General features: G+C 28.9%; 3 protein-coding genes across 3 annotated transcripts in view; all 3 read right to left on the reverse strand.

The window, feature by feature from the left end:
• LOC106677286 (signal-induced proliferation-associated 1-like protein 2) overlaps positions 1-5,702 on the reverse strand; it is a gene marked incomplete in the record, with an annotated part of 238,749 nt that extends 233,047 nt beyond the window's left edge. The window contains 1 exon segment of the mRNA XM_067048516.1: positions 5,388-5,702.
• A 2,682-nt stretch (positions 5,703-8,384) lies between these two features.
• On the reverse strand, positions 8,385-11,198 carry LOC106677360 (histidine protein methyltransferase 1 homolog). The gene is made up of 6 exons (XM_014415248.3): positions 10,889-11,198; positions 10,576-10,809; positions 10,330-10,499; positions 9,595-9,806; positions 8,694-8,809; positions 8,385-8,601 (listed from the first exon to the last, which is right to left on the reverse strand). Exons 1-6 carry the CDS (start codon positions 10,923-10,925, stop codon positions 8,555-8,557), a joined length of 816 nt encoding a protein of 271 aa, XP_014270734.1. The 5' UTR covers positions 10,926-11,198; the 3' UTR covers positions 8,385-8,554.
• A 2,605-nt stretch (positions 11,199-13,803) lies between these two features.
• The window catches only part of LOC106677072 (glyoxylate reductase/hydroxypyruvate reductase), an 11,273-nt gene continuing 10,730 nt past the window's right edge, over positions 13,804-14,346 (reverse strand). Inside the window, exons 7-8 of the mRNA XM_014414762.2 lie at positions 14,210-14,335; positions 13,804-14,060 (exon numbers count right to left, since the gene is read on the reverse strand). Coding sequence (XP_014270248.1) covers positions 13,939-14,060; positions 14,210-14,335 — 248 coding nt within the window. The 3' untranslated portion in view covers positions 13,804-13,938. The remainder of the gene's footprint in view (positions 14,061-14,209; positions 14,336-14,346) is intronic.

Here is a 14,346-nt window from a genome sequence, read left to right on the forward strand (position 1 = left end):
TGGGTTGTTGCGGTACAGATTTAATTTAATTTAATTATTTTAATATATTTATCTTAATATTAATATGACCTACTATATTTATATTACTCCCAGTTGCCTTTTTTGTCGTTAGTTATATTTTAGCTAGTATTTGGTTTCGGCATTGCAGCGTTGCAATCCATTGCGGCAGGTCAGTTCCTCAGGAAAGTAATCTTCGTGATAACAATTTTAATTTTATCCCATGATAACATTACGACTTTAAAAGACTTTCTGAATTCCACACTTTCATCAACGACCACCAATCTTTTTTTTTGTCACCAAATCCACAATGATCAATTTCCTTTCTTAAAGGTATTTAAGGTAAAGGATTACCAGGAGGTAAATCCAACCCTCCAAACAAGTCTAAAAAACCATGAAAGTCTGAAATCCAGTATTTAATTTATTAAAAGTTTAGATGAGCCTCGATTATTTACCATAGTTGAAGACGAGAAATAGACGATTAACCAGGAAAACGGGGTGATGTGGAGAGTATAAAAGAACTAAACCCCCGGTATTAATTAAACAGACACATTATGATGAAATTAAAAAACAGCAAAATGACATCATATAATGCATTATATGAGATAAGCTCACGAAATACGTATATTACATTTAATTTTTGGCTAATATGCGAAGCCGGTAGAACTATAAAAACAGTCCAGACGGCCAAGTTTTCAGGCAAAATCATTGAAGATTTTTCTCAACGATTCGGCATGTTTTTGGGGGTGCCAGCTTAACAAAAATACATAAAAGGAGAACTTTGGAAATATGTTCAAATTTTCTCCATTAACCAGAAAATTAATCATTTCTGTTAGATTAACATTGTCTATAAAATTTTCTACACCTCTAGAATACTACGACCAAAGTTCATTATTCGTTTAATTGTTTGAAATGCAAAACAAATAATTCTTAACAGTCGAATTGTCCCTAACTATCAAATATCAACATAATTCATTTAATTATAGCTGTGCTTAGGACACACCGAAGAGTTAAAAAGAAATTTTGCCGTTTTTCAAAAGTGGCCTTTATCAAGAGTGCAGCATTTCATGAAAAAAATTTTTCATTCAGCATCATGAAAAAAAAAAAAGGAAATCGTTGCGAAAAAAACTTCAATGGTGAATTTTCATATATATCCGGGGACATAGCAATCTTCCAGACATTCTGATTCATTATTACGTTTGTTTATGACAGTTATTTCGCCATCAAGCAGTTCATGGAAATAATTCTTCCTCAAAATTCTCCTCTTCCCGCAGTCATAGAAGAATTACTTGTATTATTGAAATATTAAACTATTATAATAATTCATGAATAAAAAAATAATTATTTTTACACGAATAATTGCACTTTATTTTATAATAATACTTTTTTTTTTTATCAGTTGTGATATAATAAGAAACTGAAAGATGGGATAAGAGTAAAACCAAGAATAAAGGAAGATAACGAACAAAACAGGAAAACTAACTTACAGATCGCAAGCGAGCACGAAATAATCAATAAGGGAGAACAATCATTGATCTTCCAATATATTTAAATCTTAGAATATGAACACACCATTAACATAAAAATGATATCCGATATTTAGAATTAAATTATACATACTATTAACAGAAAATTAAACTATCGCTGAACACCAACAGATCGTACATATAAATTGGACATAACTCCTAGTCTATCCCCCGAAAAAAATCGTTCATAAGACGCTGAAATGTAATATAACTCCTGGGCATCACTAAGGGGAAAAAAAGAAAAACAAATGGAGAACGATTAATCAAAAAAAGTCATATATGCGTCAGCGATGTACACATTAATTCGGGCTCCCACTAAATTACCACTATATATAAGTTTTATTATTTACTATTTTATTTGATTCGGTTATTTTACGATACTACGCCTACCACCCTCCACCTGCTTAAACTACGTAACATCGCTATATCATATCTTTGCCATTTATATTGGAGTACACTGACGAAATGGTAGTGTCGTCCTCCGAATAAAAGCACCGTATTGAGAGGAAGTATTCAGGTGACTCGTAGAGCACGGACCAACGAGCAATTCCTCACATTCACTGCCAACGAATGGTACTTCAAGTAAGTACTTAAATCAGAAAAGTTCTGATAAAAACCACTTAACGTATATTCAACGAAAGGACTAGAGGAGTTTGTCCAGATACATATGCTAATTCGATCTTAGCCACTCAATTAGGAGAGACAGGAAGAAAGAAGGGGAAGACACGCACACCTCTCAATGTACTGCTTGCCATTCGTTTGTGCATACACCATGCAAAGGAAAAATCGGACCATTTCTTTTTTCTTCTGGGAATGGAAGTAAGGTTTAAAAAGTTTTGTTTTTGAGCTAAAATCGACAATAAAACAAATTTCCTTTCATAGTAGATTTTTAAGCATTTAATTTTTATGGGAAATCAAAGCATATAAGAACAGGGTTGGGCAAAAATTAGCTATAGATAAAACACATGATACAATATTTATTCATGAATGGACCATTAATAAATAAAAATCGTATCCAGTATTAGTTTCAATCTAAGCTACTTGAACATCGTGATACTAAATAATCTTTGAGTTAAAATAGATTTATGAATATCAAACATCCACATACAATTTCACATGAAATCTTTTTAATTTAAGTAAATATGTGTAATAAAGATGTCGAGTCCTTAAAAAATAGTACCTTCAAGTAAGGGACAAAAATTATCTAAAATATTAAATATTTAATCGGAACCATACAACTACTACTAACTACATAAAAAACATCTACTAATGCAATATTATTTGGCCTATAAACAAAACAATTATTATAACTACGAATTAAATTTACACTGATTTATTTCAGTAAGTACAAAAACGAAATTCCTTCGGCGAGCCGTAGTGAACAGATAAGAGAGGACCTGGAGATAGCAGAGCTACAACCCTGCTTCAAATTCGACAATTAAAGAAGTTTGGTCATGTAGATCGAATGGAGGATGAGAGATAACCACGAAAAACATGTAAGATCGACCCAGAGAGACCACCATATCGTCCCAGAATTTCCCACCAGGAATATATTACATACGACGGGTAACAGAGAACAGAAGCAAATCACTCCAAGAAATCCCGCAATTAGATGCATTAGATCGAGGTTCCTCGACGCTAGAAATGGCATGAAGGCGAAGACAAAGATTTACTAAAATAGCTTTTAGTACGAACCAAAGAAATTGTAAACCACTTCTTAACAAATATCACACAAAGATCTTTTTAAGTTGTTAGGATTTCTAGGTGGTCTAACATGTTCATTTCATCAGTTGAAATGGGGTTCAAACGAGATATAACCCAAATCAAAATTAATAATAATATGAGGTGTAGATAGTTGATCGTAGATTAATGATTGGAGAAGTTTGTCGGGGGGTGCGGTCAGCAAAGAACAACATAAATAAACAAAACCATATTTATTTATTTTATGCCGACGTTTCGACCTGAGTTTCAGGTCTTCATAGAAGGCCCTTCTACGCCACAACCCCTGATGAAGACCTGAAAGTCAGGTCGAAACGTCGGCATAAAATAAATAAATATGGTTTAGTTTATTTATGTTGTTCTTTGCTGACGGCACCCCCCGAAAAACTTCTCCAATAATTAATAATAATATAATGAAGAATCATGGCTATTACGAGGATAAATAAGTGCCGCCAATTACAAATCAAAATAATTTGAACAAAGAACATCTTACCAAACCTTGACTAAAAAAACTAAATAAAACCTTGAGGCATAAAATGTTAAATCATTTTTAGATAGTAATGCAATCGCACTGAAAAAAAAAATAATCTAAAAAACAAATTGAAATTATGGTGTACTGCACACTATTAACTTAACTAAAAGCTTTGAGTTCAGAGGCATTAGATTCTGTATAATCAGTTTTTTTTTATATAATTAAATCGTTTCCAAAGAAAAAATACCATACTTAATTTTCCCACAAGGGGTTAAAGAACTAATTTGTAGACATATTTTAAGATATTTATATTTTAAAATAGTCAAAATAATAACAAATAGTAAAACATATTTAAGACACACAAACGGGAATACATAACTTCTGATTAACAGCAGCAGAAAATAATAAAACTAAACTATGGAAAATGCAACTAGTAATAATGAAAATTCAAAAGTGGCATATGAGATAAATGTTAAAGCGAAAGCTTTATTTGACGTAATAAGCATTGAAATGATAAAAAAATAAATGACATTGTATATTGTTTAATAAAAAATACTGATTGAGCTTGGATATCTCATTATTTATTAATATAAATTGAAACAAATAGTCTAGTAGATAAATAAATAAACAAGGGCATTTTTATTTATTTTAATTGACAGAAATGAAGAATGGCCTATTAGAGGCGATTTAAACAGTTATCAATAGGGGACAAATAGAATACAAAAAACATTGCTACGAATATTTTCCAAATTTAAAAAAAAAAAATAGATTACAACAAGAAACCAATTAAAATATCGTTGCAATTGTAGTTCAAAATTAAATACCTGATTAAGTTGAGAGGAGGAAGGGTCAAATGAGGATCAAGGTTATGCCCAAGTTGGTTTGTTTTTGTAGTAAATGAATAATGAAAAAAAAATCCAATTCTTATAAATTACTTAATTATTTCAATGAATTATTAGTCCAATTAATTATAATACAAAATTCGAATAAGAAATGATTGTTTATTAATCCAATAATAAACTATTTTAGATTTTCGGCTACGAATACGTTAATCTAATTATACTACCATATTACAAGAATAAACAGTACAAAATTATAGGAATATATCATAAGATTTTACAATTATATATAGGATCCATATCCAAGTATCAAATAAATACCTTTAATAATCACCTAATCTTAAGATAAATACGATATTAATGTTTCTGATAAGATTAACACTTCGAAGAGTATTGAGAGGGAATGAATACATTCTTCCCGCCACTCAATTCATAATAAAGCAAAGAGAGCATTAGTAAACAAAATACAAGAGAAAATATACAAGCGAATTTGAAACCAATAAATTATAAAAGAAAATTTGCACATCATACATTTTTATAACACTACTCAATTAAACGGTTGTATGATTATTTATTCATCGTAGTTTATAGATAGAAAGTTTTAAAAACACTTACCCTACATAAGTGATTATAATAATCAAAACTGACATTGATAATAAATCCGATAATAATCATTAATAGCTTTGCCTCTACTTCCATTTGAATTGAAAAATATTCAAATGAAGTATTACAAAATATTTATGAACTTATTTTCGATATCTCTTATTTTATAAACCATTAACGTAAACTTAACACAGATTAGACTGGTACAATATAATAATAAAATTAACTTACCCCGTCGACTGATGCAGTAGATTGGCGTTGTTTCTGTACGCAAAACAGTGTTAAGCCTTTTCTTAAGACTTATGAAGAGAAAAGTTGAAGAAAGCTCTTTAGGATAAAGTACTACCGTTCATCCGGTTTCTCGTCTTGGCGGTCAACACTGATTTAAGCGGCACATATACCAAAAAATATTATAACTGATAGCAAACACTTACGAAGTTCATCGAATTCCTCTATAGAATGAGTCCAATCAACCGGCGGTCACAAAAAACAAAATATCAACAGTTGACTATCACTAACGACTGCCAAGAAACACTGACAAGAAAACAACAGTTGACTGCCCCCTCCACTGGAAGGAATCACGTGACTCTACTTCTAGCTCTCTCTACCTGCACTGAGTTAGAACTTCCGATTTATTTTCAAAAAGAATTTCCACAGAAACTGAAGTTTCATTCAATAAAATTAAATAAGCTTATGTAAATAATATTAAACACAAAAACAAATTGCAAGTGATTAATTATTACACAGGAATATTACAAACATAATGAGCTATTCAAAACATTCTTAATTAATGGAAGATTGCTGATTGACAGTGTGTATCAATGAATGGAATATGTTCAACTTGAACGTTTGAAACATAGGCTCAATAAAAATAGTACACCCTTTTACTATTTGAGTTTTATATGACCGCACCCGGACCATATTCCATTCATTCTTAATTAATTTTTCTATTCAAATTTTATTTATTAATTTTTTTTTTACCAATATGATAAAAATGAATACAACAATCAATTTTTTCTAAACATACAAACTTTTATTATCATGTTTGAAAATTCCTCTTCAATATAATAAATGAAAGCAGAAAGAAGCCTGCTGATTAATACTTTCTGTAACACTATTAAAAAAAAAAAATAATCCCAAACATAAATAGTATGTGGCTTATTATCATTTGATCAATTAAATGAATAAAAAACACTTTTTATATTATCTCAGATTTTATTTTATTTTTAAAATGAAATGATTAATTAATATTGTCACCAAAATCTTATCGCACATAGCGAATTTAATCCCTCTTCTTTCCTCTTCCCTTTCTCCCAGAATAAAATAATGTAAGATTCTTAGATATCCTGATAGATGCATTTTTCTCAGGAATTTTTTTTGGAAGAAGTTAAAGTATAAAACACTTCGTATTGTATTGCAAGAAGATAGTTAACAGTATGAAGTAGATTGTAGGAAGGTAGTCCAGGTAGCAGTCAATAAAGGTATCAAAATAGTAAAAGTAATTTTACGTAATTAAGTAATTTTATTTCATTTCCTTAAGTAAGTTATTGTACACGCTTTTTCAATTACCTATGTATACATTTTATTTCCCGCTTCTCTCATCACTTCATTTTATTAATTCTATTTTGTAAAATTATTCATTGTATGTGTAAAATTATTCTGTTTATACTTTCTTTTTATATTTTTTTATTTTTCTATACTTACTGTGGTTGTTATCTTGTTTTGTTTTTAGCCCTGAAGAAGGCTAGAAACTCTAGCCGAAACGTCGGCACATTAAAATAAGTTAATCATACTTATTTGTGTTTTTCATTGACCGCACCCCCAACTATCTTCTCCTCATTTATCATCCACGGTCAACTATCTCTCATAATTGTAAAAGTAAACTATTTATTGTAAACCAATGTTCCTGTTGTCATCTTAGTTTCAATCTGACAGACCTGGCAAAGTCCTGCCAATTGGGGCAAAACGTTGATTAACAATAAATAGTTTTCTTTTACTACTTTGATATCTTTATTGACTGCCACCCATAATTCTCTTCCTGCAATCAACTTTGTATTGTATTGCTTCTTGTCACTAATTTATAGAGCTTTGAAGTTTGCTGTTCACTGCAAAATCAATTTTGTTCAAGTTTTATACCAGATCAATTGTTTATCGGACAACTTGCATTCTGATATGGAGCTCTTTAAATATAAATGACTATTTAGGAACTATAAACAGCTACTATAATCAGAAGGCTGTAACACCATGTTAGTAAAGCATTTGGCTATATGTTTTTGAGTTAATAGTAATTAGTACAATAAGCAGTGTTCTGCATCATAATGGTCCAAATTATAGAATTTATAACATGAATCGTGTTATTCAAACATTAATTGCCCAATTGGCATTAAGATATGATAAAGATAAAAAATAATAATCACAACTAATAACTATTTTAAAAATATGATAAATTTTGATTAAGTAACTTCTATGAAATGTAATTCAAACACATATTTGAATGACTATACTATGTTGATTATAAAAACATTTTAACAAAAACACAAATATTTTCACTAAAAAAAAGTTTAAGAATTCAACTTCATTAAAAGTGTAATTTTTCAATACATATTTACTATAATTAATATTATAGTAATTTTAGTTTTTAAAAACTTATTTTAAATTTAAAAAAATTTATATTGATGTTAGACATAGGACTTAAAAATTATGGTTTGACTACTAATATATTTAAAACCCCCACCACTAGATTTTTTGTTAACTCAAAAGTTCTCAAATATTAGGGACATGACTTTCAATAATAAACCCTCTTATATCAATAGACATTTCAAACAAGCTCAACAGTTTAAACTAAAGATCTGAGGAAGTACTTCAGTATTTACTGTTTTATTGAACTTTTGATGCTCATATTATCATAAAGTTTATCTAAACATTGAACCAGATTGAAATAACTTGTTTAAGTATTTTATGATACAAAATAATTTTCTCTTTTATATTCAAGTGAGACTTAAAAAAAATTTAAGGTTAGGTATGTATATATATTTTACCTTCTAATTCTAGTATAAAACCTAAAACCACTCATTAATGTAATTATTTTAGTTACAGGATTGATTTCATAATTTTTACACAAGGATAAAGGATATTACTTTTCCAAAATATTGCAGCCAAATATATTTTAATAAAGGAAATATATTTAAATTTTTAAAACTTGTTTTCAGTAAAAAAACAAAATAAAAAGACAGTATTTATATCAAACTTTAATATAATTCTTCATTCTTCATAATCCTTTCACTATGTACAGAATTTTACATATTTAGTGTAAATATACAGAAAGAGTTTTGATATTTAAAACATTTTATTTAAAAGGTAATGAAACCAAAAACTATAACTGACTTTACAATATCAAATCATACATCTTTCTTGAAACGAAGTTCAACTATTTCTCTTTTGATACCTAAATCAAATGGGGAAAAACATTGATATCAGTATGATAATACAAGACATTAAAGAGTACTTAAAAAATTAAAACAAAAGACATAACCTTACCTTCATTTGAACACCAAACGTTTTTGTATGTAAATATATTTTCTTTCTCTATAAAGCTGAGAAACTCGCCAAGGCTTCCACCCACTCCAAAATAATAGGACTTTGCAGCCAAAATTCTAATAACTTTGATAAGAAAATTATACTTGAAAAAATAGTAACAGAGCCATAAAACAAAATAATAGAGGAACCATAAACCGTGCGGAAGGGGAAGGCAAAGTTAAGACGGAAAATTAATACAAGTATATAATTAAATAATTTAAAAAATTCAAATTAAAACAAAATATGAATAAATAACTTTTTTTTTAAATTTCAGTGGATCTAACAAATTATGCACTACTGAAACAAGAAAAGATACTGGCCTGCCCTCCTGTTTTTCAAAAACAGTACAGTATTATTGCGGTATGGTTGATTTATCTATTAAGGACCTAATTAATTTATAAAATATTGTGAACTGTGTTAGTGAATTTAAAATAGTGAATAATTTTGCTTTCACACAAACAAAGATGGGAAGCTTTGTTTTCATGAAGGAAATTAAAATACTAATATAAATAATTCCTAAAGAACTAAGTCAAAGAAAGTATTCTGTATATTATTATTGTGACATTAGATGCTGAGAAGGGGGCATAGCATATACACTTGTGATTTTATTGTGACCTGGAGACAGGAAAAAAAAAATGAAAAATTATAATGAACACCAAAATGAAAAAGAAATTAATAAAAGTGGTTATGATACAATAGTCCGGGATTATTGTGTCTCCTGTGGGAAATTTAATGAGATATGTCAGCAATGTCAAATATTATGTAGTTAATTAATGAATTTAAAAATGGTAACTGGAAATGGAAATGAAAAATATGTATTAACAATAAAATACAAATTATTAAATATCATAACAAAGGATACATAAAACCACCAGGTTTAAGGCAGTTTTTAAACAGTTCGTGAAGTTTAAAGTATGCCTTAGGTTGGTAAATTGTTTCTGATGTCAAAATCACATCATAAAAACTTCCTAGTCTAAAACCTCCCCAATCACCATACCAAAATCTTACTTTGGGAAGTTCTGAAAAATTCAATAATGTATTTGGAATTGTTAAGTGTTTAATGACACCAGCATTCTGAAAAAATACATAAATATTAATGACAAAAGATTGAAAACTCAGTTAAACTCTAATGGTTCTTATAATCTTGTTGAGTAAAAAAAAAAAGATCAAAGAACATTTATGAAGTTATGAAAAAATCAATAAACATTAATGTATAAACAAATACAGGGAAATTACACATTGAATGGCAACAAATACTCTCTATTATTTAAATGAGTACATAGATCATCAAGAAAATTTATTAGGTATATCTTAATGTATAAGTTTCATATAAGAAGAACTTGAATCAAAAAAAGAAATGCTTTGAAAAGGAGTGCTTCATTACAAAACAAGAACTCTTCATTACAATTAATTGGCAGTGAGATATATAGTTCTTATATTAATTTTGCTCTGTAATGAAACAAACCTTTACCTATCTTTTAAAAAAGAGAAAAAAAATTAAGTTCCTAAAAAGTAACTTACCAATAGATCATAATATTTCACACAGTTGAAAATAAAAGTTAGTTATATAAATTTTTAATTGAAAAACTGTACATACATAGTCTTGAAAATCAACTTGGAGGGCACCAAGCTTGCATGCTATGATACCCAACAAACCAGCACCACAACCAAGATCCAGAACTATCTTTTTTTCTAAACAATTTTTGGATGACTGGTGAGTTAAATAATGTCCTAAATCAAAAGTGCACTCCCAAATTTTAAGACCACCTATAAAAGTTGAAGCTGTTGAAGTAACTGCATCATAAGGGAACCTCATGTAAAAGATAATTCTTAAAATCAATACCTTCATATATTCCTGAAACTAAATCTGAATGCGAGTCTTCAGCTTTCTTGATATTTAAATCGACATCATTTTCCAAAGCTTTTTCAATGCAATTTTTGGGGAGAGATTTTAACTCTATATCATTTCCAAATTTATAGGCACAGCCTATAAAAGGTTCAGCAAACTGCTTCAATTCCTTTCCAGAAGGCTTGATTTCAACAGCATCCGCACAATGCTTTTCTTCATTTAAATCATCTACAATGGAAAATGTAAATATACTTCTCATATTTAATGATGATAATTAAAAATAGAAAAGAAATAGGCTTAAACAAACCACTATCCACATTTTTTAAAAAATTAAAAGTAAACATTTTTCTTAATTAGGCAATTTCACTGAGCAAAAATAACATTGATTTGCTATATACAACTGTCACATAATTTATTAAACATTATCATAGAAATTTATTCCTATTGAGAATTTATCAACAATAAACCTGTTGATTATACTATCAGCTAAGGTTTACCAGCATAACCTTCCAAATAACTCTAAACTAGCTCTACCTATTAAGGAGATTTTCAACTATGATTTGACTTTGACAAATCTTTTAAAAGAGTGTTCTAGTATCCAATACAATTTTTTTATAAATTAAAAACTTATAATAAAATGACACTAGTATACAAAATAAAGTACAGCCGTGGGAACTTTAACACTAACTTATATCGAATGCTACAAGTTAGTACAATCCCTATCTACAATGAAAAGTATCAGTTGGTTTTCCCTTCTGAGTGAAGGTAAATGACAGATGCGATATATAAAACAGTAATAATAAAAGCATAAGTAAGATTTTAGAACTTATATTTCACCTTTAAATGTCCCTATGAAAATCAAAGGTCATTCATTGTGTTATTTTATAGTATACATATCTCTTTCCTTTTTTTTTTTTTATTTTTTCTCTTACCTCCTGGAGCAAAGAAGAAGGCATTATCTCTTTACAATTCGTTTAATTTGATATAATTTAATGTTTGACAATAATAACTGTGGGAGGGTGAAAAAAATTAATCTCACCACTGGAGCTTGTTTTTTATACTAATAAAAATAAAATTATAATTCATAAAATTTAATGTGGTTGAGCTTGGGGATTACTATATCACCTCATGGTACAACCGTTGGTCAAGAAAATAACTTTTAAGAACTGAACCCATGACATTTCAAGTGTTGTGAATGTGATTCTTTTTTTATATCAAATAATAAATTAATGTTGCAGTTTTACAGTTCTGACCAAGAACTAACTTTGTGAAACTACACTAACTCTTAATGGTCTCTCAAGTACTATTCAGTTCTAAATACTTAATTTTAAAAATATTTACAATAAATATCTCATTTTTTTTCTTTTTAACTAATTCCATTCCATTTTTTAGCTTTAATGGGAAACCTGCTGACACAAGTTTTACTATATTTTGATTGAATTGCACTCATGAAAATTATCTTTCTTAACTACCTCTCTTGGGTGGCTCAACTTTTACTGCCATTTAATAATATAGGTGAAAAGATTGCTTTGAAGACATGGAGGTGGATTTTCTTCCCTACCTCTTTCTTTCTAACTATAGTATTACAGATCTGGTAATAGATATTATTCTCTTTTTTTCATACTGTTGAACAATTATTGAATTATTTTCCTGGATTTGCTAATATTTATTCCTAGGTAAGTAACTACGTTCTATCCTCTTCATCTTTAACTACAGTCACAATTGTGCTCTTATGGCTGTCCTTTAAAAGAGAATTCTTTTAGCCACTCTGTTATGGCCTGCTGCGGTTTTTCTGGAGTCTTCCATCAGCTCGTTTTCATATGGGATTACCTATATCTGAACTATCATTGTGTTCCACATTATTAACAGAAACCCAAGCAGTTTTCCTCCTCAGAATTTTCTCGATTCAATTCATAAAAAATATAAATAACAATGGACTTAGCTAATGGACCCTCTGTTTCACACATCGTTCCAAGGCAAAATGTCAGTACCCTCGCCAACTTATGTGAACTAATCTCACTAATCATAAATAATCAAACTGGTGGGATCATAAACAGTACTGTTTTCCATTTCAAAACCTCTATCCCACTAGTGCCCACAAGTTCGATGATGGTAAAACTCTTGTTGGAACAAGCCTAAGCAATCAGCCCTGGATTTGTCTTTCTGGTCAGAAACAAGCTTGAATTAATTGTAATTCTATCAGTGTCATTAACCCGTTTAATAATCGTATACATTTTATAGGTTATTTTGGACACATTGATTGGTCAATAGTAGCCACACTCAGTTGTTCTATCATTCTTACCCATCACTGTTACGATATCCTCCCAATCTTTTGCTCAACCTCTCATACTTGGGGGATAGAGTGGGCTCAGGGATCTTTAGGTCAGCAGTGTGAAAATGTAAGAGTGTAAAAGTAGGTAAAAAATTTTAATTTTAAGAGATCAAAATTTTAATTTTAAGAGATCAAAATAACCAAGGATACATACAGTAAAAATAAAATTCATTCTGTTTGATCTACTAATTAGTACCAACCTACAACACAAGGAGCAAAGTTGTTTAAAGCATTCCTTCTCATACAAAAAATGTTTTGAAAATGGATTATTTTTAAAAATTTTAGCATTAACCTTCAGGTCCAATTTTTATCATATTAATAGTAAGAATTAATTAAATCTGCTGTGAAAATTTTTCTTTTAGAGTGACCCATCACCTTTAAAATTTTGTTTCATCTATTTAAGTCATATAGTTTTTGAATGGTGAAACCACAAATGCTTGCATGAACTGAAATTGGCCCATAACTATGGCTGCCATTTGAAAACAGTCTGAGTAAAAATATTCTCCAACTATTTTGTTTTTTCTAAAAACCTGGTAGAATCAACATCCAACAAATTGAAAATGGTCAAGTTACCAACATAATTTATTTTGGACCACTAAGTATTAATTGATCTCTTCATATAATATAATACCATAGGTTTCAAAAATCATAAAAAGAATTTTTTTATAACACTGAGTGTTTTGTATTTCATATTTTAAAAAACACAACACAATGATTTTCCAAAAAATAAAAATAAAATACTCCAATCTACAAACACTTAAACATTCTATATAAATTAATTATTACCAGGAAGAAAACTTATAGTAAAATAATTAAATTGTAAATCGTAGGAATAAATTATTTTACCATATCAAAATCATCTCAAAAATGCTAAAATAAAGTCAAGTAACTGAAAATTAAAATATTTTATTAAAATCAACAATTGTATTATGTACATAATAATTGAAAAATGCAAGGATTAATAATAATTTTTGAAATCATGCAACTTCTTTTGGTTGAAATAAATAAATAGTAATCAAATCATTTTATAAAATATATTCAGCTGGCATTTTTTCACCATCCAATGTTGCAAGGATATTTTTAGCTGCTAAAATGGCCATACCATTTAAAGTTTCCTCAGTGTTGCTTCCAATATGCGGTGTAAGAACTATAAAAACAAACATTAATAAATAATACACCAATAAACATGTTATGCAAAAATAATTTAGCATAACAGAATTTCAAAAAGACGTTATATAAAACAGCAAAAGCATTATTTTAAGAGATTTAAACATACAAAATTGAAACATAACCTACCACAATTATCAAGTTTTACAAGAGGATGGTCCTCTGGCAAAGGTTCCGGCGTCATTACATCTAATCCCGCAGCAGCAATAATTTTGTTCTTAAGAGCATGAATAAGAGCTTCTTGATCAACTATACCTATAATATAT

The sequence above is a fragment of the Halyomorpha halys genome, unplaced genomic scaffold (genome assembly GCF_000696795.3).
Source record: "Halyomorpha halys isolate HHAL.00 unplaced genomic scaffold, Hhal_1.1 Scaffold7.1, whole genome shotgun sequence".
In the NCBI taxonomy this organism is placed as follows: domain Eukaryota; kingdom Metazoa; phylum Arthropoda; class Insecta; order Hemiptera; family Pentatomidae; genus Halyomorpha; species Halyomorpha halys.

Coding starts and splice junctions, on each gene's coding strand:
- LOC106677360 (XM_014415248.3), bottom strand. CDS start 10,925: ATGTTTACTTTTAATTTTTTAAAAAATGTGGATAGTG. Junction 9,807..10,329: donor AAGTTGATTTTCAAGACTAT/GTATGTACAGTT, acceptor GTATTTTTTCAG/AATGCTGGTGTCATTAAACA. Junction 8,810..9,594: donor CTTAAACCTGGTGGTTTTAT/GTATCCTTTGTT, acceptor CAAAGTTATTAG/AATTTTGGCTGCAAAGTCCT.